Source organism: Sciurus carolinensis, chromosome 14 (genome assembly GCF_902686445.1).
Source record: "Sciurus carolinensis chromosome 14, mSciCar1.2, whole genome shotgun sequence".
Classification (NCBI taxonomy): domain Eukaryota; kingdom Metazoa; phylum Chordata; class Mammalia; order Rodentia; family Sciuridae; genus Sciurus; species Sciurus carolinensis.
Window position 1 is genome coordinate 11721071 of NC_062226.1, and position 24836 is coordinate 11745906.

At 39.0% G+C, this 24836-nt stretch overlaps 1 protein-coding gene and 1 pseudogene across 1 annotated transcript; one reads left to right on the forward strand and one right to left on the reverse strand.

Annotated features, from left to right (window-relative positions):
- Positions 1-1715: 1715 nt before the first annotated feature.
- On the reverse strand, positions 1716-15337 carry LOC124964815 (olfactory receptor 1L4-like). The gene is made up of 2 exons (XM_047525482.1): positions 15288-15337; positions 1716-2652 (listed from the first exon to the last, which is right to left on the reverse strand). The coding sequence occupies exons 1-2, from the start codon at positions 15335-15337 to the stop codon at positions 1716-1718; spliced, it is 987 nt and encodes a 328-aa protein (XP_047381438.1).
- A 186-nt stretch (positions 15338-15523) lies between these two features.
- LOC124964816 (protein regulator of cytokinesis 1-like) lies at positions 15524-18499 on the forward strand (annotated as a pseudogene).
- The last annotated feature ends 6337 nt before the right edge of the window (positions 18500-24836 follow it).

Consider the following 24836-nt stretch of genomic DNA (forward strand, 5'->3'; position numbering starts at 1 on the left):
TTAGAAAAGAATATTGTGCATATATCATCTGTTGTGTTGTATCCACAGTAGGTTCTGGGGTTGTGCATTATAATAAAACACAGTAATATCTTGGCAAGTGAATGTTCATGCCAAGCAAGATAAAAGGTCACATACCAATCTGGTCACGTTTTGCTATAAAATAAGTCTGCTGAAACTCTTTCAATGATTTTTGGATTTCAGGACTGCCACAAATGGATTGTGGGCTTCCATTATTTTGTGAAATTGTACCAGAGTGTATCTATTTGAATTTTTGGCTATTGATGAACATTTGGGTTAGTTGTCATATTTTTGCCATTATTTAAACAGTTTATTATCTGAATCATGATAATAAGTTGAGAACTACTTATCTCATAAAAATGTAACCATAATTAAACATAAGAAGCAAAGGCTAAAAAAATGCATATATGGCATTTGAATAAGTGTGATTTGGCCTTCTATATTGTTTTTTTCTTCTTAAAAATATGTCCTGCATACAAATTGGAGAAACATTTTGAGACTACCATCTTCTAAAGAGAACACTAATAATAATAATAATGATAATGATAATAATGATAATAAATCAGTCCTTTGTTCTGTTATTGATATTTTAATGATTGCCCAAGATTTATTATTGCAATAGAAATGGCCAGGAAACTGAGATTTTGTTCCTTTTTACTCTTAACTCAAATTAAGTTAGGTTATTTTTATAAGTGAGAAAGTAAACCAATAATAAAGCCAGAATATAATGTTTTTTCATTTCAAACTTATGCCATAACATTTTGTACAGTTTTCTGGTGCACCTGCTCAGAATTCTCCATGTTTGAGTTAAAATGTAGAGAAATTTTCACTGGATCATTGCTTAGTGCATTAGTTCAGGTCTTCTAAGAAGCAGATGTCAAGATGTGATTAGATGTATTAGTCTCCAGAGAAAAGAACAAATAGGATATCTGTAGATGTATAGGAAGAGGGTTATTGGGAGGGATTGTCTGACATGATTATGGAGGCTGAGAAGTCCCATGCTCTGCAAGCTGGAGGCCTAGGAGAGTCAGCAGGACAGCCCAAGCTCACAGAGCCCAGAAGCCAGGAAGCCAGTGTGTCAGTCCCAGTTCAAGTTTGAAGGACTGAGAACCAATAGAACCAAAGTCCAAGGGCAGAAAAAGGTGGATGTCATAGCTCAAGAAGAGTGATTTCACCTTTCCTCTTCTGTTTTGTTCAATTTGGGCCCTGAGTAGATTGATGGTATCCACATGTCAGTGAGGTGATCTTTTACACTCAGTCTACAAACTCAAATGAAAATCACTTCTGGAAGGAGCCTCAGAGACACATTCAGAAATAATGTTATACCAGCTGTCTGGGCATCTGTTAACTCAGTCAAACTGACATGTTAAAAACCAACTGCCACAAGTGGGGGGAGGGAGCAGGAGAAATCTCTCAGATTTGGTTTGAATAGAGGGAAAGAAAAAAGATTGGGGTAGGAAGAAAGTCTTGGACTGCAGTGAATCACCCACAGTGGTTTGACTAATGGTGGATCCTAGAATCAAAATTATCCACCTGATGGGTTCCATATTTCTCTGGAATGGGCCTGCCTTGGTGCCTCCGCAATGCTCAGTGATTGTCCAGGAGCAGCCTGTGTAAGTGGGACACCAAGGCACAACTATGTTGATTCATTGTCGAGTCAACAATGAAGCTTCCAGAGGTAGTAAAACATAGCCATCCTATTCTGTTCTTCCAGCCAGCTTTCTCAAAGCCTGTTTTATGTCCTTGTTTCTAAGGCTATAGATGAAAGGGTTCAGCATGGGAGTAACTACTGTATAGATGACAGTGACCACACGGTCCTTTGTCACCGAGTAGGTAGATGAGGGACGAATGTACACAGATATTATGGTCCCATAGAATAGTGCCACAACTGTGAGGTGGGATCCACAGGTGGAGAAGACCTTGTACCTGCCTCTCCCGGAAGGGACCCTCAGAACAGCACGGGTGATGTAGATGTATGAGACAATAATGAAGATAAAAGGACTCATGATCACAAAGGAGCCCTCTGTGAAGGCCAAAAGTTCATTGACGGAGGTGTCAGAGCAGGAGAGTGTCAGCAGTGGCTGGACATCACAGAAGAAGTGATGGATGACATTGGGGCCACAGAAGGAAAGGCGGCCCATGAGAAGCGTGTGGGCAAGTGAGTGGAGGTGGGATCCCACCCAGGATGCAGTCACCAGCAGGAGACAGCGCCCGGGGCTCATGGTTTTGGTGTAGTGCAGTGGGTTACAGATGGCTACGTAGCGGTCGATGGCCATGGCAGCCAGGAGAAAACTGTCAGTGATACCAAAGGCCACAAAGAAATACATCTGGGTTAGGCACTGGGCAAAGAGGATAGTCTTTCTCTGGGTCAGTATGCTCACTAACATCTGCGGCGCGATGACAGTGGTGAAGCACATGTCCACTAGGGACAGGTTGGAGAGGAAGAAGTACATGGGGGTGTGTAGGTGGGCGTCTCCCCTGATGGCTGCAATAATGACTGCGTTGCCAACCACATTGACCAGGTACATGGCGAGGAAGCTGGGAAAAAGCCATACTTCTCGTTTGGCATCAGTGGTCAGTCCTAGAAGGAGGAATTCGGTCACATGACTCTGGTTTTCCCTCAGGATTGCTGTCCTACAAGTAGAAAATATGAAGGGATGTTAGAGCATCAGGAAGCCATTCACGTAGACTGCCAGAGAGGCAGTGGTACAACTTCATAGCATTGGTGTCGGCATACTTTGATTTTGCTTCCAGTTTTTTTTTTTTTTTTACTTTTTTAAAAATTGTAAACAAATGGGATACATCTTGTTTCTCTGTTTGTACATGAAGTAGAGGCATACCATTTGTGTAATCATACATTTACATAGGGTAATAGTTTTTGACTCATTCTGTTATTTTTTCCCTTCCCCCCACCCCTCCCACCCCTCTTTTCCCTCTATAGAGTCCCTCCTTCCTCCATTCTTGCCTTCCTCCAACCCCCCTATATGTATCATCATCCACTTATCAGTGAGATCATTCGTCCTTTGGTTTTTTGAGATTGGCTTATCTCACATAGCATGATATTCTCCAATTTCATCCATTTGCTAGCAAATGCCATAATTTTATTATACTTTATGGCTGAGTAATATTCCATTGTGTGTATATATATATATATATATCACAGTTTCTTTATCCATTCGTCAATTGAGGGGCATCTAGGTTGGTTCCACAATCTGGCTATTGTGAATTGAGCAGCTATGAACATTGATGTGGCTGTATCTCTGTAGTATGCTGATTTTAAGTCCTTTGGGTATAGGCCAAGGAGTGGGATAGCTGGGTCAAATGGTGGTTCCATTCCAAGTTTTCTAAGGAATCTCCATACTGCTTTCCAGATGGCTGCACTAATTTGCAGCCCCACCAGCAATGTATGAGTGTACCTTTTTCCCCACATCCTCTCCAATACCTATTGTTGCTTGTATTCTTGATAATTGCCATTCTAATTGGGGTGAGATGGAATCTTAAGGTAGTTTTGATTTGCATTTCTCTTATTACTAGAGATGTTGAACATTTTTTCATATATCTGTTGATTGCTTGTAGATCTTCTGTGAAGTGTCTGTTCATTTCCTTTGTCCATTTGTTGATTGGATTATTTGTATTCTTGGTGTAGAGTTTTTTGAGTTCTTTATATATTCTGGAAATTAGTGCTCTATCTGAAGTATGAGTGGCAAAGATATTCTCCCACTCTGTAGGCTCTCTCTTCACATTGCTGATAGTTTCCTTTGCTGAGAGAAAGCTTTTTAGTTTGAATCTATCCCAGTTGTTGATTCTTGCTTTTATTTCTTGTGCTATGGGAGTCCTGTTAAGGAAGTCTGATCCTAAGCCAACAAGTTGAAGATTTGGACTACTTTTTCTTCTATGAGATGCAGGGTCTCTGGTCTGATTCCAAGGTCCTTGATTCATTTTGAGTTGAGTTTGGTGCAGGGTGAGAGATATGGGTTTAGTTTCATTCTGTTGCATATGGATTTCCAGTTTTCCCAGCACCATTTGTTGAAGAGGCTATCTTTTCTCCATTGCATATTTTTGGCCCCTTTGTCTAGTATGAGAAAATTGTATTTATTTGGGTTTGTGTCTGTGTCCTTTATTCTGTACCATTGATCTACCTGTCTATTTGGGTACCAATACCATGCCATTTTTATTACTATTGCTTTGTAGTATAGTTGAAGTTCTGGTATTGCAATACCCCTGCTTCACGCTTCCTGCTAAGAACTGCTTTAGCTATTCTGGGTTTCTTATTCTTCCAGATGAATTTCATGATTGCTTGCTCTATTTCTGTGAAGTACTTCATTGGGATTTTAATTGGAATTACACTGAATCTGTATAGCACTTTTGGTAGTATGGCCATTTTGACAATATTAATTCTGCCTATCCAAGAACATGGGAGATCTTTCCATCTTCTAAGGTTTTCTTTAATTTCTTTCTTTAGTGTTCTGTAGTTCTCATTGTAGAGGTCTTTCACCTCTTTTGTGAGATTGATTCCTAAGTATTTTATTTTTTTCGAAGCTATTGTGAATGGGGTGGTTTTCCTAACTTCTCTTTCTGAGGATTCATCACTTATGAATAAAAAAGCATTAGATTTATGAGCATTGATTTTATATCCTGCTACTTTACTGAATTCACTTGTGAGTTCTAAAAGTTTTCTGGAGGAATTTCCTGGTTCCTCTAAATATATAATCATGTCATCAGCTAATAGGGATAGTTTGAGTTCTTCTTTTCCTATTTGTATTCCTTTAATTTCTTTGGCCTGTCTAATTGCTCTGACTAGAGTTTCAAGGACAATGTTGAATAGTTGCTTCCAGTTTTGTTACTAATTTTGTAAACTTGAACAAGTACTTGAGGTCTTGCTCCTTGTCCAAAAGACAAAACTTATAACATTCACATTTTTTAGCTATTTTGTGGATAAATGGTAAAGAGTATGGAAAGGTATTCAGAAAGTAATTATTTTGCTCAGTTTCCAAAGGTGGTGTATATTTGACAGATCATTTTGCTCTGCGTTGCTGCAATTGCTCTTCCTCTGTGCAGTCTTTACTGCATCCTTCTGGGGAGGACTTCCTCTTTTTTCTCTTCCTCTGGAAGGACAGGTGGAGTACCCTAAATTTTTCCTATAGAAATCACACAAACATTTGTAGGGATTGTATTCCTGGATCAAGCCATCTTGGAAGAAGTATACGTATTTGGGAGTTTAATCATGAGTAGAAAGGTCACACTAGGAGAGGCTGGGACCTGGACATTTGTCATGTCCCTCAGGGTGTGAAACTCTAGGGTGGGTGGGAGGTTGGAGATCTATTTCTGGAAGAAGTTAGTCTATTTGCCCAACATTGTACTTGGTGTTTCATACAAGTGGGTGGCACCTTATGAGCAAGAAGAGTCTAAAAGGTGGAAGTGTGCAGAGGGCAGGGTAAAGGAGTGAGCCATAACTGAAAATTTGTATTCCTGTGTAAGTACGTGCATGTGGAGATGGCGTGGTGGACCAGCACCCCTGAGGGTAAAGAAAGTAACAATAAAATTAGAATTGTATGTCCAGACTTGTAATTCGAGTCTGAGAGTCTGACATATTACCAGGCTTACAAGCTTCAAAAGGCTCCTTGCACAAAGATCCAAGTTGAAAGAATTTTAGATAAAACTTTTGAGTAAAAACAACAAAACAAAACAAAACAGAAACCATTCAGAGGGATGACATGAAAGATAGAAAGTAGGCATGATCAAATACCTTAATAAAATATATTTTTTTGCCTAAACACAGACACACACACACACACACACACACACACACACACACACACATCTATGAATCAAAGAAAGAGGAGGGAGAACATACCCATTACTACCCAGGTGGTTTTAAGCTAGATTCTATTAAACTTTCAAAATACTTCTATTGTATACAAGTTGTTCCAGTAACCAGAAAGTGGGGATAGAGAGAAGGGAGGACTTTCTCAATTCATTTTGCAAGATTAGTTTAATTCTGATTACAGAACCAGAAAAAAGGAAGAGAATAAAATTATATGCCCACATAAGGAATCTCCACACTGCTTTCCAAATGGCTGCACTAATTTTTAGCCCCACCAGCAATGTATGAGTGTACCTTTTTCCCCACATCCTCGTCATTTTGTTTATGAACATGATGCAAAATTCCAAGTAAGGAATGCAAATTCAACATAGCATTAAAAAATATTCCACGAATAAGCAGGTTGATCCTAGAAATGCAAGGATGACTCAACATCAAAAATATCATAAATTTGAATAAATAAAATCATCAATATACTTTTACACGTTAATAAAATGGAGAAAAATTATATAATTTTAACTGAAGCACAACAACCATTTTTGAAAGTTCAATTTCTGCTTTTAATTAACTTTGTCAGCAAGCTAGAAATAAAATTTTCTTAATTTGGTAAAAACTATGTATACCCAAGCCCTATGACATGTACCATACTAAATGGAGAAAACTCAGATGCATTCCTTTTAAAGATAAGAAGTAGGTTAAGACATTCATTATTGCTACAGATGGTAGCATGATAGGACCTATCAACAAAGAAGATAGGGGACTGGGGAGACAGCTCAGCTGGTAGAGTGATGCCGTCGAGCAGAGTCAATTTGGCGCGGGAGACAAACTAATAGCGAGGCTCTTGAATTCTGAACGGTTTATTGTAGATTCAGGAAACCCAGGGACTGGAACCTCGAACTTGGAACCTCCAACCTCAAACCTGGGGCCTCGAACTTCAAACCCTGGCGCTGGCGCTCGAGGAGAGCCGGTTTATATCCCCTCTAGATGATTAGAGTAAATGGAGAGAAATTCCATCTTCTTGGGTAGAATGAGTAACATTATAAAAAATGTTTCCCACATTAGTCTATAAATTTAATTCAATCTCGGTTAAAAGATATATTGGATTTTTTGAAGTCTTTAATACATTTTTTTCTCAAGTTTACATGGAATAATAAAGATTTGGAGGAGAGTTTCAAGATGGCAGAATAGAGAAGGTCGAGTTTTTGGTTGCTCCATAGCATGAAGCCAAGAAAACATACAGGCAACCTCTCAGCAAGGTGAGTGTACAACAAAAAAGGGGGGACCTTTTTGGAATTTAATACTGGACATTCAAAGCAGATTGGGGACTCAGGAGGCTGGATATAATAAAACAAGGAAGAAATCCCCAGCACCACAGCTACTGCTGTGGCCAGAGGCATCAGCTACAGTGGTCCTTCCATGAGCAAAGTGGAGGGACAAAGGAATTAAAGGAACGCACATATTTAGGAGGCCCAAGGTGGGTCTGGGTATGGAGAGTTTAGAAATCGAAGACACTGCTTGACTAAGCTGGCATGCCACACAATATCCTTGTGGTGGAAAGAAGCTGCCATCTCTCCAAGCTGTGTGCAGGGGACAGAGGAAGGAACCATTCTGCAGCTGTCGCATGTGGGCTGGCAGCTGGGGGAATTGATTCTTGGCAAACCCAAGTTTGGCCCAAAATACAGACCTAGCAAACCCACACTGCACAACATAGCATATGCCTAAGTGACCAGGAGAAAATTGAACATGGAGAGAGGGTTACACAGGGGACTACTGGTCATGGAAACCCACCGGCTCTCCCGCTCCTCCTTGAACCCAGATGCTTGAAGAACTGGTTGGGAGAGATGGGCCTGGCTTGGAATTTGAAAGGGTGGGAACTGGAAAGATTGTGTTTGGAGACTGAACTGGAAACCAGGAAATGTGGGGTCCACAAATGATGTAGTGGACTAAGAATTGACTTCTCCATCACATGAGTGGAACCCAGGGGAGTTCCTTGGGATGCAGTCTTCTAGTGTGGACTGACAATTGCTGAGTCCTGGAGGTGTGCTGATATGAAGTCTCCAGACCAACTGGCATTCAGTGAGGAACCTGGAGTCCACCTAAGCCTGAACTCCACCTCTAGGAGTTTTGACTATGGGATTACCTCTCTCATCCCAGCAACCTCATCCAAGACTGCTGAGAAGGGAAGCTGAGAATCTTTTGAACTCCAACAAACACAATTCTTTAATTTTTCATTGAGATCTTTTTTTTTCTTTTTTCTTTTCTCTGTTTAATTGTGACCTTAATGATTCATAGACATTTATACATATTTCAACTTGTTTTTTTCTCATTTCTAGCATTTTTGAAGCCAATTACTTTTCATGGATCAGTATTTTGAGGACAAGAATATTTTATTAGTATATTTCAGTTTTGTTTTGTATTCTTTTATTTAAAAAAATTTACTCTATATATAAATATTCTGTCTCATGTATCTGTTTCCCTTGGTTCTCTTTCTCTCTTCTGCCCACAGTCAATTTCTATTGTTCTCTATTTCTCTATTCATTTAATTTTTTACTTCTCTCCTCTCTCTTCCTCCCTCATAATCATCACATCGGACATCATTTCTGTTCTCTCACAGTCCACCATTCAAAATTGTAAATTTACTGTTTTTACTGTAGGCAATAACTGATCATATCTTTTCTGTTTATCGTGACAATTAGCTTGGCAGATGTCATAGTAGGAACAATTTGGTAATGCTGTATATTTTTTGAATTACTTGTTATTATTTGTCTCCCCCAAACAGTGAGGTACTGGAAATCTTCAGGGACACTACAGGTTCACAGGGTAGAAACTCTACTATCTCAGATCCATAGTGCTAGATGGGTAGACACACAAACAACACGAAAACCCAAGGGAACAGATCACCGCAAATAAATCAGGATATTTCGATAACAGAATCCAATGATACCACAGTGGAAGAAATGTCAGAGAAGGAATTTAGAATGTACACAGTCAAACTGATCTGTGAGGTAAAGGACAATGTAAAGAGTGAACTCAAAAGACAATACAAGAAGTAAAAAAAAAAATCACTTCAATAAAAAGAAAGAGATTCTGAAAAAAATCAAGCAGAAATCCTTGAAAAGAAGGAATCAACAAACCAAATTCAATGGAAAGCATCATCAACACACTAGGCTACTTGGAAGACAGAGTTTCAGGCAATGAAGATAAAATATGTAATCTTGAAAATAAAGTTGACCATGGAGAAAAGTTGTTAAGAGACCACGAACATAACTTCAAAGAAATATGGGATATAACCTGAAAAGACCAAGTTTAAGATTTATCAGGATAGATGAAGCCTTGGAGATACAAACCAAAGGAATGCATAATCTTTTCTATTAAATAATATCAGAAAATTTCCTAAACCTAAAGAATGAAATGGAAAATCAAATAAAAGAGGCTTATAGGACACCAAATAGACAAAGTTGTAACAGACCCACACCAAAGCACATTATTTTGAAACTGCCTAACATACAGAATAAGGATAGAATTTTAAAGGCTACCAGATAAAAACAATAGGTCACACTTAGAGGGACCTGATTTCTCAACCTGGACCCTCAAATCTAGGAGGTCTTGGAATAATATAAACCAAGGTCTGAAAGAAAATGGATGCCAGCCAAGAATACTATACCCAGCAAAATTAAGCTTCAGAATTGACGATGAAATAGAAACCTTCCACAATAAACAAAAGTTAAAAAAATTCGCAACTAGAAAAATCCTGCACTACAAAACTTTCTCAAAATATTTCATGAAGAAGAAATAAAAAAATAGAAGTGAAAAACAGCAAGGGGAGGAAATACACTAAAGGGAGAGTCAATCAAAGGAGAAACTGATTCAAAGTAAAAATCAGAAAGAAATCAAAATGACAGAGAATAAAAATCATTTCTCAATAATATCATTGAATGTAAATAGCCTAAACTCATCAATCAAAAGATATAGACTGGCAAATTGGATTAAAAAACAAGAGCTAACAATATGCTGTCTCCAAGAGACTTACCTCATAGACAAAGATATTCACAGACTGAAGATAAAAGGATGGGAAAAACATATCATTTACATGAATCTTGTAAACATGCAGGGGTTTCTATCCTCATATCAGATAAAGTGGACTTTAGACCAAAGTTAATCAGAAGGGACAAAGATGGCCATTTCATACTGCTTATGGGAATTAAACAACAACAAGATATAACAATGGTAAATATTTATGCCCCAAATGATGGAGCATCTATGTACATCAAACAAATCCTTCTTAATTTCAAGAATCAAATAGACCACAACACAATAATACTGGGTGACTTTAACATGCCTCTCTCACCACTGGATAGATCCTCCAAACAAAAACTAAATAAAGAAGCTATAGAAGTGAAAAATACAATTGGTAATTAAGACTTAACAGACATATATAGAATATTTCATCCATCAATGACTGAATACACTTTCTTCTCAGCAACACACAGATCCTTCTCTGAAATAGACCGTATTATGTAAGCTATCGCTTATGTTGGCATACAATTGTAATATTACCTGAAGATATTTTAGCATTTGTAGGGTTGTTTTAAAAGTACTTTTTAGTTGTAGCCAGACACAATACCTTTATTTTATTTATTTATTTTTATGTGGTGCCGAAGATTGAACCCAGTGCCTCACACATGCGAGGCAAATGCTCTACCAACTGAGCTACAACCCCAGCCCTGTAGGATTGTTTTGATAGCTCCTTTTCCATCAATATTAATTATTGTATTCTTGCTTTTTTCTTGATTACACTTGTATCAACTTTTAGCTGTATTATTTCTTTTCCATTTCATATATTCCTGCTCCTACCCTTATTTTTTTCTTTCTAATACCTAATTTGAAAATAATTTGATTGTTGATCTGATACAAGTACTTTAAGTTATAAGTGTTCATCTGAGTACTGTTTCATCCTAGAGATTCTAGTATTTTAAGCTTTTATTATCACTTAGTTCAAAGCAGTTTTTATTGACTTTTCTTGTGCTATCTTCTTTGACCTGTGAGATATTTATAAGTGTGCTGTTTAATTTTGAAGTAGTTAAGATGTGGGGGTGGGGTTCTATATATCTTAAGGTGATTTCTAATGTAATAAATCATGCAGGAAATACAGTCTGCAAGATTTAAATTTTAAAAATTTCTCAAAGCTTGCTTTATGACAGAATATGGTCTATCCTTATTAATTTTCTACTTGTTATTTTTGTGTATAGTTTTCTATAAATAACAAGTAAGCCAAGGTGGTTGATAATGTTGTTAAGCCTGCTATATCATTACTCCTTCCAGCAAAGTGAGGGGGTTTAAAATCTCCAAAGATGATTGTAGATTTGTCTTTCTAGTTTTATTAATTTTTATTTCATGTATTTTGAAATTTTGCTACTAGGTACATACACATTTAGGATTGTTATATTTTCCTGAAGAAGTTACCCTATTATGGTTATAAAATATTCCCCTTTATCTCTGAAAAATACATTTTCTTGAAACTTATTTTACATTCATAGCTCTACTTCAGATCTCTCATGCTTACTTTCCTCATTGTTTGCTTTTAACATATTGGTGTATTGATAGCTAAAGTTGACATGTGTGGAGCATTTAGCTACTGCTTGCCTTTTACACATGTTGAACATTTATACCTTTTAATTACAATATCTAGTTCATTTATATTTAAATTAATTATTGATATTGTTGGAAAAAAAGAATACCTGATATGAAGGTCAGTGGAAAATTACATAAATGATTGATTTGATGATGGAATATTTCTGGAAAACAGGTTGAATCATCCTGCTGTCAGACTCAGAGAGAAGATGGTTGGGATGCTTTGTTGCAGTTGTTCATTCTCTCACTTATTATAGGGTACACAATAACAGATTCATTTTATTGTTTATTAATAGTTCTTATTTTGCAAATAAAAATTCCATCATCACTAAAAAAAAGATTTGGAAGTTGTCAGGATACACTTGAAAATGAAGAGTAAAAAGAGAGTCCTTGTCTTTTCAGAGATTAAGAATTATAAAAGCTAATAATAAGAGGAAATAGTATGATCTTGGTGCAAGAACAGACAGTAGATGGAAAAAGAGAGATAACATGCAGATTTAGAGGAATACCAACATTTATATGAGAACTTATTACAGGAAAATGGTGGTACTAAGCCAAGTGGGAATAGATGGAATATCTGGGAGTGTTGGAAAAACTGGTTAATTATATTGAGGATAACCCCAGAGAATTGCTATCTAATTACTATACATCATGTATAAAGGTGGATTCCAGATAGATTGTGGTTTTACATGTGACATATAAATCTATAAATAAAATAGAAAAATATCTGTAGGAGACTGTAAGTTAAAAAGGGAGGAACTTAAATAAGACTCCCAACATTAAAAAAGCTAAAAGGCAAATATTAAATCAGTTAAATCATAATTATGGATAAAACAGACATGAAAAACTAGGAAATAATATTTGCAATGTTTGACAGAGGAGGTACTAATATCTAGAATATGTGATGATCACTTTTACTTTAGTAAGAAAAGTGTAAGAACTCCAATAAAGAAGTGTTCAAGAAAGCCAAAGGGCTAACTGTAAGAACCCAGAAAACCACCCGGGACATGGGAACTCACATAAGGGAGTTTATTAAGCACACAGAGTGTCTCCCTGCAGGGTAAGAGAGAAAATGAGAGGAAAAGAGAAAGGGAGCATGTGCAGGAGAGAGAGAAATGGAGGAGACAGCATGAAAGGGAGGAGGAGAGAGAGAAGCATGAAAGTGAGGAGAAGAGAGAATGAAAGTGAGAAGAAAAGAAAAATGGTGGGGAGCTGTCCTTAAGCGGTGGAATTCCACAGGTTAACAGGACCAATAATGGAGAAGGAAACTTGCAAGCTGACTGATGAACCAATAGCTAGCTAGGATGTTCACAGACTGACAAGTAGTTGGGAGGCGGGGCAATGACTGACTGCAGGGGAAAGGGCGGGGAGCAGTTTTATATTATACTAACAAGTTTATGAAGAGGTGGTCAAATTCGCTGTTATTGGAGAACGAGACAGTAAGCAATATTTCGCTTTCTGTTTGTTAGCTTGGCAAACATTAGAAAGGAGAACAAGGAGAAATTGGCAGGGATGTGAGGATGTTGGGACTTCCAGGCGCTGTGGGCAGGAAAGTAGATTGGTACGATATCCTCAAGAGCAAAGTGCTCATGAACATTGTGACCCTACAATCCTGCTCCTAGATGTGCATCCCCAAGTGATTCCCAAACAGGCCTATAAAAGCTCAAGGACAGCCTGTGAGGTGGCGCATGCCTATAATCCCAGCAATTTAGGAGGCTGAGGCAGGAGGATCAGAGCCAGTTTCAGCAGATTAGCTAAGGCAATTAGCAACTCAGTGAGATGCTGTTTCTAAATAAAATATAAAAAGGGCTGGGGACGTGACTCAGTGGTTAAGTGCCCCTGGGTTCAATCCCTGGTATAAAACAAACAAACAAACAAACAGACTTCAGGGTGAGGGTATTTTTGCACTGTCATTAGCAGCAGCGGGAGGTCTGAGGAAATTTGGGTGTCCATCAATGGCTGGTAAACGTGACAGAGGTGCACCATGGGACTGTTTAGAAACAATGGACTAGAATTACTCATAGCAACAGCGATAGATTTTAAAAATATAATTTGAGTGAAAAGAGTACACGAGATCTATAACAATGTACTTTATGACAATTAAAAATGGTTCAGGAGGCTGAGGAGGAAGATCGAGAGTTCAAAGTCAGATTCAGCAATGGGGAGGCGCTAAGCAACTCAGTGAGACCCTGTCTCTAAATAAAATACAAAATAGGGCTGGGATGCGGCTCAGTGGTTGAGTGCCCCTGAGTTCAACCCCTGGTTAAAAAAAAAATGCAACAAAGCTAACAAGTGTTATCCACACAGAGTTAAACCTTAAGCACATGAGAACGGGGAGGTACTGGGAGTGAGGAGTGAGCCTACAAGGTTGTGGGGGAGGGAGGAAGCAAACACGAGAGTGGCCAGGTGCTGGTAATGTGCCCTGTGGTTAATTCAGCTCTTTGTATTTGAAGTCCATGACTAAGAAAGACAATCTCAAGTCTTAAGTAGAACTCCGGAGATTTCTTTTTCATTCTATCTCTCAAAGAGTGAGCCTTTTAGGAACACAGATGCCAGATCATATAGTTGAAATATTGCCAGTAAAGAGGGTCCACTTCCTAAATCATACTCTTGAACCCCTTTAATCACAATTAGACAAAGTTATGTATCCTGGGTTGAGATTCAGGCGCCAAGGATTCTACTAAGCCTGGAAGTACCAGCATTCTCTGTCAATCAGTATCACTGCTAGTGATGTTGGTTACACTTTTCCTTCTCAGGTTAATTCACTCAATAAAATTTCACTGACTTCTAGGAGACAACCCAAGCACTGGGGACCCAGAAGGACCAGATGTCATGACAGTTATTCTGATGTTTGGACATAGTGACTGTCCCCTGGCCTCTTTCCTGGGTGAAATTTCCCCAGCTCCTTCTAATCCTTTACCTTAGTATTTTGTTAGCTACCACCAGACACAGGTGAAGTTCCCTGTGTGGTGGTTAAGTATTTCCTTTTATAATATGCAGTCATGAGGGACAAAATGTCATTTATGAAATCCTAGGTTATTGGGATGGAAGTCATCTTGGAACTTATCTATTTAATAGCTTTCCAAATTGTGTTCTTTGGGAGACTCATGACCACCCAAAAAGGGTTGGAAAGCTGAGGGGAATGCTGATGGAGAGTATCTAGGTCTCTTCTTTAATTGGGTAGATTCTATTTTTGTATTTTTATATTTGATAACTACACAAGAAGTTGCATAAAAATGTGATTGAAGTAATATACCTAACCATGAAAAGTTGAGGCTCAGAGAAGGGGTGATTTACCCAATACCATAAACTAAGTCATGAGTGGAAGTGGTGTGAGTACCCGGCCACAGTTTTCTCTCCCTTTACTGCTCACATGTGGGATCGTGGTCCATGCTACTCTGAAGGTGTGCAGAGGTTGGGATGAGAACATAGAATCTGAAACTTTCCTTAACAGTCTTGGCTTTGGGGACAAGTAGGAGCCAGGCTGGGCCAACAGTAGCTGGGTTCTGTTAGCATCAGGGCAGCTACAACTGTCCCTTCCAAGTGCAGAACCCCCTTTCTTGGGGTCTTACCTGCTAACATTGTGTAAATGCAGGAGAACCCAGGGAATGTGGAGCGTCTGGTGTTAAGAGCTAAGGCAGTGTGCCTGAAGCTTAGGAAGCACAGGCAGATGACCTGGTTTATAGTCTCAGCCACGCAAAACCTCGGATTCCGTACTCGTATAAAGAGTCTGTCCTACAAAATAATTCCTCAGTTTCTAACATGCTAGGATGGAGGACTTGGGTACAGCGATGGGATTAAAGATAATAGTACTTACTCAGAAAAGGACGGGAGGCCTCCAGGATGGCTGTTTGAGGGTCCAGGCATCCTCTCCTCAGCGGCAAGTGCTGAAGGAAGGGGGCAGGATGGGCGGAGCTCTCAAGGCAGGCAAGGGAGGAAAGGGCCCAGGTCTGGTGTGGGAGGTGACAGGATTCCCTATACCCTGGGAGTCGAGTGGGCCATTGTCTTCTGAGTCACTTCCCTCTCTTCCTTTAGGGTGGGAATCTTTCAGACATGGCCCCAGGCATGAGGAACATGCAGCTTTCCCCACTCCCCAGCTACCATCCCCGGCCCCTTCAGATTTCATCAAACGGTGAGGAAGCACGGGGACTTGGAAGGAGGAGCTTGCTCTTCAGGTCACCTCACCCCAGAGAGGCAAGCAGTCTTTCCATCCAGCACCCCAGGGAGCTCATTAGGAAGGGAGGCTTGGGAGAAGAGTCGGGACTGTGGAATAGGATTCACAAGTTTTTTCAAATCTCAGATAATTAATGACTTGCTGTCATTGTGATTTTGAAAGGGTTCCAGGTAGGTAAGTAGAGAAGACTTGGGGAGGATGTGTGGCGCCATGGAAATGATCCTGGGCGTGAAGATTCCTGAGCTCCAGTCAGCCAACATGTAGCTGTGATTTTGGGTGAACTCATAGCCTCTCTGAATGTTAGGTTTGTCTCTATAACATAGGTTTAGTGGTACCAGTGAACCAGAGAGCGTTAAATAAACTCAAGCGTAAGAGCATTTTCACATGATAACCTACCTCCAGTGAGTGAGAGTGCCGATGTGTGTGGCTGGTGGCTGTGCTCGGACCTGTGCGGAGGCAGCTGTGGGGCTCCATTCCCTGGGGCTGCGTGGAGCGTCGCCGTGAGAAGTGAGGTGCTGGCAGAGGAGTCTGCAGTGTGTCTCCAGAAAGCCCAACATCACATTCTGGGAATATGGGAATTGACTGGGGGGATTTCAGAGGACCAGTGGTTACAAAGAACTGAGGTTGTGAAAAATCCTATCAAGGATCTCCCGGATATGACAATTGCTGAAGAGGAGAACTTAAAGGAAAGGCTTATCAAGGAGCAAAGAAAACCTGTACAATAAGCCTGGCTTTTGGGCGTTGTAAGCATGATACCTTTTCAAAGTCTTAAACTTGATTCTATTTGGTGAGTAATATGTCTGACAAGTCATATGCCATCAATAAAAATATATTTTTGTCTTTGTTCTATTTTCACACATCAAAGATTGTGATGCGAATATCCTGTGAGTATTTGGACTGTAATTTTTATGGCTATGGTAAGAATAGTTCCTGAAAATAAACATAGGCATTTGTTTTCAGTTACTGAAGGATAGAGAAAAATTTGGTTGAAATTAAACATGAATTTTCAGTTACTGTTTTTCTTCATATGCTTGATTTTGTTCATCTTAAAGATGATTTTATAACTTTCTTTTTTGACTATTCCTCGATTCAGGTTTTAGTCAATTTTTTTTTCTACTTGTTTCATGCACTGTGACTTTGTCCTTAGTGAATTGTTTGGAAGCAAAATGCATGCCAATGATTATTTCTAAATTGTTTAACTATTTGTTCAATGAAGATGGGATGATTAAATTTTTTAACCCCCCCTGCCACCAAAAGAAAAAATATTCATCTGCCAAAAAGAGCTGAACACCCTGTGAACATGTTCAGGCGTTTCAGGAAGAAGGAGAAACAGCTATTGCAACTAGAAAAAGGTTTTCAGGCTCAGGGGCAATTGGTGTGGAAACAGAAAAAGGAGAGAAAACAGGAACTGACACAACTTCAGGAACAAAATCAAGGACTGTGTGAAATTCTTTGCATGCCCCACTGTGATGTGGACGACATCTTTGTTCTCAGCTAAGAAGAGCTGAACCAGTTCATGACATGCGGCAACTCTGAGGGAAACAAAAGCATCTAGGCATGAGGAGTCTGTCAACAGAAAGAGACAGAGCACACTGTGTGTGGAAGAATCCGATCATACACCAGACACAAGTTTTGAAACTTATGATGTGTGAAGATGACGACGCCTTTTGATTGTCTTTGGAGAACATCCCAACACTATAAAAATTGCTGCAGCATCTGGAAATGTGAAAATCACTAAATGTGTGTGAGCGGCTGTAAGTTCAAATTCGAGAGTTCTGGGCTAGCTCTCTTCCTGAAGAAGAGAGAGCAGTTATGGCCATGGTTATGCCTGCTGGGTCTAAGACCAAGGTCAGGAAGGTGGTGCAATTAGAAGTGGATTGTACTAAAAAAAAAAAAAAAAGGATGGGTTGGAAGGACTGAAATGCAAAATATGAAGAAAATGATTGAGGCAATTTGAGTGGAGCTGCTCATCTCTGGGACACGTTTTCATAGGCAGGTGCAGAGATGAGCTTTTGCCCCTTATGATGCTAAGGAATACACAGAAAAGTCTGCTCCAGCTGCATGATGCTGAGATTGTGCAGTTAAGAAACCACTATGAAGTTCATAAAGAACTCTGTGAAGTGTCCAGAGTGGGAAGAGAGCTTGTGGCTTCTCTTTGAGTTTGAAAGAAAAGCTTCAGATCCAAGCTGATTTACAAACTGGGAGGAAATTTTCTAAAAGAAGAAAGGTAATGGATCAAGGTCCAGAAAACACACCCTAAGCTGGAGGAGGAGTCAAAGGCACAGATTGAAATGTGGGAACAGAGTAATCAAGGCATTTGTGGAGAGTGGGCCCAAATTCATGGAGTATATGAATGAACAAGAGGAGAGGAAATGACTGGGGAAAGAGAGAGCCCAGCAGGAAAGACAGCTTAAAGAACTAGAAGCAGACAGGGACAGGGATGCTCTAGGCAGTTCTCCCGGATGCCCAGCAACCAGCCAGGACTGGCTCCCAACACACCAGGCAGAGTGCACAGCCGAACAATGCTACCCTGTCCAGTTCCACAGCCAACAGTAGCAGAAGGTCTGCCTTCGGGGGGACAATCTATTGCTTCCCTGTGTCTCAACTTCCTCCTTTCTAGCAGCAAGCCAGTGGTCAGTTCCACCTGTTTGGGAAAGAAAACGCCCCATTGCTTGTTGGCCTGGAGCTGACTGGCAGCGTCCTGAGTGCTGGGTGCCCTGACTCAGTCCCCCCAGCTCAACTTCAGCATTAATTCTGTTTCCAGCAGCTGCTCTGAATTTGTGTGAGAACTTTCAAAGGCTTCCGGATCTAAAGCTACTTCTCAAGTCTTCAATTTGACCAACATCCACGATTGAGAACCACTGACCAGCCATCCACTGGCTGCACTTAATTATTCAGGGGTGGCTTTAGTCTTTCTTCAGTTTAGATGTGCTCAAAACCCTGGGTAGGTTCTGTTACTAAGGGCTTAACTTAAAAACATGAACAAGTGTGACAGATGAAAGTCTGTCATGGGTTTCATGGGTTCATGGAGAGTTACTTTTATTTTTGACTCAAGAAATACCTTAAAACTTAATTTATAGCAGTAAATACAAATACAAATTAGCATCTGGGACCTAATTTCTCTTTCTACTCACAATTGTACTTGTTGAAGCACTAATCACCATTGTACAGGAAAATGATTGACTAAGCCAGCCTTGGGGGATGGGACATGAAGTAATTTTGGCTCATATACATGTAATTAGGAATTAACTTTTTTTTTTATTTTTTGGTTTAGGGTGTTCAGTTAATGATGTAGCTATGATAGCTTTGCTCTCACCAAAAGGCTTGTCCCCAGGACGGCCTTCCTCCTGATGAGGAAATGCTGTGTGTTAGCATTAGAGGTGGCCTGATGTGCTGCCAGAGAGTGACAGGGAGACAAACTGGGAGCTCTTTTGTTAAAGAGTCTGTTATACAGTGCAATCCCTTTGTGTGTGTGTGTGTGTGTGTGTGTGAACACATGCTTGTCTGAGCTCCGTTTCTTCAGAGTTTTCTCTGGGTCCAGTCCTCTTCTCCCTGTGCCTGTTTTGCCCGAGTTCTTCAACCTCTGCAGCTGCCAGCCAAGTAGGGAGGCTATCTGGGTGGGTTGGGACATTTCTGTTGTGGAAACGAGCAACTTCACACATGTCACTTCTGGGAACTTGTTCCTGCTACCGCTTCCATGCATGAGGCTCCTTCTTTACCTACCCTCAGCAACACTACTGCACTTCCCAAAGCACTACTATTGGTTTTTGCTCTGTCTGCCTGAAACCAGTACTATTATTGACACATGAAATGTTTCCCAAGAGCTTACCAGTGTGGACTTCTGCAGGTGTGAACCATGCTATTAGTCATACATATACATTTTCTTAAAAATAAAAAAAGAAAAAATAGAAAAGATGCTTGAGCAGCTTCTTTTTTTTTCGCGATTTCTTTTTTTAAATGGAAATTTTTATTTATTGTAGATTTTTTTTCATCCACTGCCCCACCCCTCCACTCACTGCCCTCTGCATAATCCAAAGTTCCTTCATTCCTTCCTACCCACCCCCATGATGGATCAGCATCCGCTTATCAGAGAAAACATTTGGCCTTTGATTTTATGGGATTGGCTTATTTCATTTAGTAAGATATTCTCTAGTTCCATCCACTTACCGCAAATGCCATAATCTCATTCTTCTTTAAGTCTTAGTAATATTCCATTGTGTATATGTACATTTTATTTATCCATTCATCTGTTGAAGGGCATCTAGGTTGGTTCCATAGTTTAAATGTTGTGGATTGAGCTGCTATAAACATTGATGTGGCTTCATCATTGTAATTTGCTGATTTGAAGTCATTTGGGTGTAAACTGAGGAGTGGGATAGCTGGGTCAAATGGTGGTTCCATTCCAAGTTTTCTGAGGAATCTTCCAAAGTGGTTGCACCAATCTGCAGTCCCACCAACAATGTATGAGTGTACCTTTTTCCCCACACCCTTGCCAAGACTTATTATTGCTTATATTCTTGATAATTGCCATTCTAATTGGACTGAGATGAAATCTTAGAGTAGTTTTGATTTATATTTCTCTAATTGCAAGAGATGATGAACACATTTTCATATGTCTGTTGATTGACTATTTCTTCTGTGACGTATCTGTTCAGTTCCTTAGCCCATTTATTGATTGGGTTATTTGGTTTTTTGGTGTTAAGTTTTTTGAGTTCTTTATATATCCCAGAGATTAGTGTTCTATCTGAGGTGCACTGGACTGCTTCTTGAAATTGTAAAGTAAAAGATAACCAGGGAATCAGAGGAAAGATTATTTAAGGCTGAGGATCATTTTGTGGGCAAGCTTGTTATTCCTGGGGATTTATAAATTGCCATACTGACTCAAGTTTAGAATGAATATGTTGGCGTGACCAGAGACAAGACTGGAAAGTTAGGTTTGATATATCTCTTGTAAATAATACAAACTTCATAGTTTAGTTCGTCCATATCATTCCGTGATTTGGCAGTACTATTCTGTTCTCCAGTACCCATAGGTACTTCCTAAGGCCATCGCCATCTTTGGCTTCTTGTCTGTAAAAGTTTATATCATGTCCAATTCAAATTTGAAGTCTCAGATTTGTTGCATCTTGTGGCTTCCCCCTCCTCCAGCTCCTCAGAGACTTCTCTCTGCAGGTAGCAGTTAGTTAAAGGGAACGAAAGGAAGAGAGCAGGGGATGGAAATAGGAAAGACTGTAGAATAAATCGAATGTGATTTTCCTCTGTATACATATGAAAATACCTAAGTGAAGCCCCCATTATGCCCACCCACAAGAATGGGGTCCTAATTAGAATAAGATCTATCCAGTGCTGATATAATTTTACTAAAATGGATTCTACTGTCATGTATAACTAAGAAGAACCAATAATATGAGAGAGGGGAGGATGGGGGGGCAGAGAGAGAGAGAGAGAGAGAGAGAGAAAGAGAGAGAGAGAGAGAAAGAGAGAGAGAGAGAGAGAGAGAGAGAGAGAGAGAGAGAGAGAGAGAGGGAGAGAAGTGCAGATAGGAGACCTGTATGGATTCGACTGAAAAGTAAGGTGCATTCTTTCCATGCACATGCTTTTGGCTTAGAACTCAGTCACACAGGGTTTTAGTGTCACTTGCGTAAAGCCTGGATCTGGAGAGGGAATAAGCGTGGATGCATGTGGGTATCTGAGGGAAAGGCATCTCAGGCTGAAAACAGTAAATCAAAACCCCTGAGGAGGGAGCAACCCATGTTTGTTTAAGGAACAGAGACCAGTGTTTCCAGAAAGGAGCAAGCAGTGGGGAGAACAGTGGGAAGCGAGGGCAGAGAGATGTGGAGGGCCAAACCCTGTAGGGCCTGACTGCTCAGGGACTTTGGCTCTTTCTCTGAGTGCAATGGGAAGCCATTGGGTCATTGCGGAGTTTTGAGCAGAGAGAGGGCATTATGCAATTTTTGCTTCCCAGATTGTATATTGAAAAAAAAAAAAGACACTCTCAAATTCACATAAAAATGGAAAAAGAGGACAAGGACCTCTTTTATATCCTTATGGTTGTTAATCTTTGACCATATCAATTCTATGGCCTTTTATATATTTCTACAAATTCATTTTTTTGCCAGACCGTTTGAAAGTAAGTCGGAGACCACACTTTATTTTTATTTTTTGCAGGGCTGGGAATGAAACCCACATTCATGCTAGGTAGCCCAGGGTTTTGTCTTTGAATACTTCAGCAGGCATCTCCCACACATTCCCCCAAACTGTGATCATATCCAATAAGACATACAAGTTCTACATGGCTTTCAATATGTGATCTCATTTTTCCAGTTTAGAATCCAATCAAGATGAATACATTGCATTTGGTTATGTTCCTTTTCTTTTTTTAAATGGAGAGAAAATATTACATCTATATATGTGTGTACACATATGTGCAATATTATATATTACATGTATATACATACCATTTACATCTATAGTTGTCTTTTTGATAATAACCATTCTAACAAGTGTGAGATAATTATGGTGATTTAACTTGCATTTCCCTTATGATTAATGATATGGAATATTTTTTCCTATACCTCTTAGCCATTTATGTCTTTTTTGAGAAATGTCTAGTTGGGTCCCTTGAGGATTTAAAAAATACACGTCATTTTTTTTTTTTTTTTTGCCTCGTACAAATTTATTATATCTTTATGTTGATTCTGCACTGCTTGGGCCCCAGTTTCCAGGATTGAGAATACAGATAAGTAACAATATAGGAATCATCTTGTTGTACAATGTTTGAACATTCCTTTCTTTTTTTTTAATTTTTTTTTTATTTTTACAGACTGCATTTTGATTCATTGTACACAAATGGGGTACATCTTTTCATTTCTATGGTTGTGTACAATGTAGATTCATACCATTCGTGTAATTATACCTGTACATAGGGTCATGTACCTGTCTCATTCCACCATTTTTCATACCCCTCTCCCTCTTATTTCCCTCTACGTAATCTAAAGTTCCTCCATTCTTCTCTCACCCGCCACCTCCCATCCCCATTGTATATCATCATCCATTTATCAGGGAAAACATTCAGCCTTTTTATTTTTTGGGATTGGCTTATTTCACTTAGCATGATATTTTCCAATTCCATCCATTTATCTGCAAATGTCATAATATTATTCTTCTTAATGGCTGAATAATATTCCATTGTGTATATGTGTATATATATATACCACAGTTTCTTTATCCATTCATCTGTTGAAGGGCATCTAGGTTGGTTCTACAATCTAGATATTGTGAATTGAGCTGCTATAAACATTGTTGTGACTGTGTTAATGTAGTACATTAATTTTAAGTGGTTTTTTTTTTTTTTTTTGCTATAAGGTTGTTTGGAGTTTCTTATGTATTTTGGATATTAGCCTCTTGTCAGATGTATGGTTTGCAAATATTTTCTTCTCTAGGTTGTCTCTCTGTTGATTGCTTTCTTAGCTGTGTAGAAGCTTTTCAGTTTGATTTAATTTCCCCTCCTCTGCTTTTTTTTTCTTTGTTGCCTGTTCTTTTGTGTCATATAAAAAATAACTGTCCAGACCCATGTCATGGAGGTTCTTTGCTACGTTTTCTTCTAGAAATTTTGTAGTTTCAGGTCTTGCATTTAAATATTTAATCCATTTAAAAACTGACACATGAAATTGTATCAATGTAAAGTAAGGGTTCAATTTTATTTTTACATGAGGATATACAGTTTTCCTAGCACCGTTTGTTGAAGAGACTGCAGAAGTACTTTGTATTTTCACACAGAATATTAAAATGATACATATTCAAGGATTTAATAAATTTAATACTTCCTACTGCTTCATCAAACACATTCTAAAGTGAAATTGTATTTTTAGAAACTGTGAATGTGTGCAGTACAGGGCTATGATGACTCATGGTGAAGCTGGTGGAATTTCCTTCGTTTGTGGTATGGCAGTTTTCCCACTATGGCTTTGATATAATTGGTGCAAAGGTCAACATAGTTGTTCCAAGATAAATGGCACACTTCAAAAATTATTCAGTATTTTGAGTAATTTTAGCACCACTGTCTTTACAGCCAAGCCTCCACATCAGAACCCTCCATTGTCTCCTCTCTTTAGGGCTTGGCATCCACCATTCTATCTTCTGTCTCTGTGAAGCTATTCTAGGTACTCATTTAAGTGGAATCTTGTAATATTTGCCCTTTCATGTCTGGTTTATTTTGCGTTGTATGATATCTATAAGGCTCATCCGTATTGTAGCATGTTCAATTAATTCATTTTTAAGGCAAAAGGGTAATTCTGCAGTCTAGATATTAACTCAACCTAATATTTGCAGCAATATACTTGACTTGATGAGTTACCGTGTCTGAAAATGGCACAACTATGGTTTATTTTATTAATTTTTTTAATAAAACAGGCATCCAGGAATGTCAACTGGAACAGGCTTTATTCCTCTCAGGTATTATATGTGCCTCTCCAGCTACTGCAATATGACTATCAGCCTGTAAGCTACCTTAGTAGCTTTCTCATTTCCAGATTTGAAGAGGTGCTCAAAAAAATCTCTGTCTTTTGAAAAATCATAGCAAAATATACATAACACAGTTTTTGATTCTTAAGGTGCTCATAATGTCCCCGTTTAAACTAAAGACTTTGGGAGAAGCATTGAGAACTTCCAGATAAGAACGGGTTTACTATCAGATTTTTACCCTCTGAGAAGAAAAATATCTATCCATAAGTATAAAAGGCCCAAGGAGCTCCAAGCAGAATAAATGCATGATAGAATGGAAAGGAACAACTGGATCAGGAGCCATGAGACTACGGTTCTGGTCTTAGTCAGGGGTGCTGCTAATAGGTTGTATGACTTGATAAACATTTTGTAATGGATGATTTCAAACAAAAGTATAAGAAACAATACAATCGAAACCCCATTACCCAGTCTAAGATTTGTTAAAATTTTGCCAATCTTGTTTCATCTATATGCTTCCCTGCTCTGTTTATTTTCTAGTAAGTATTTTAAAGCAAGTCACAGACATCACATAATTTTATCCATATACTTCAGGAGGCATCTATAAGAAATGAGAATTTTAAAAATCCAGCAATGTCATCACCATCCCTAAAAATTGACAGTAATTCATTGACATCATCTAAAACTTAACCTGTGTTCAGTTTTTCTGGTCTTAAAATTATCCTTTCAATT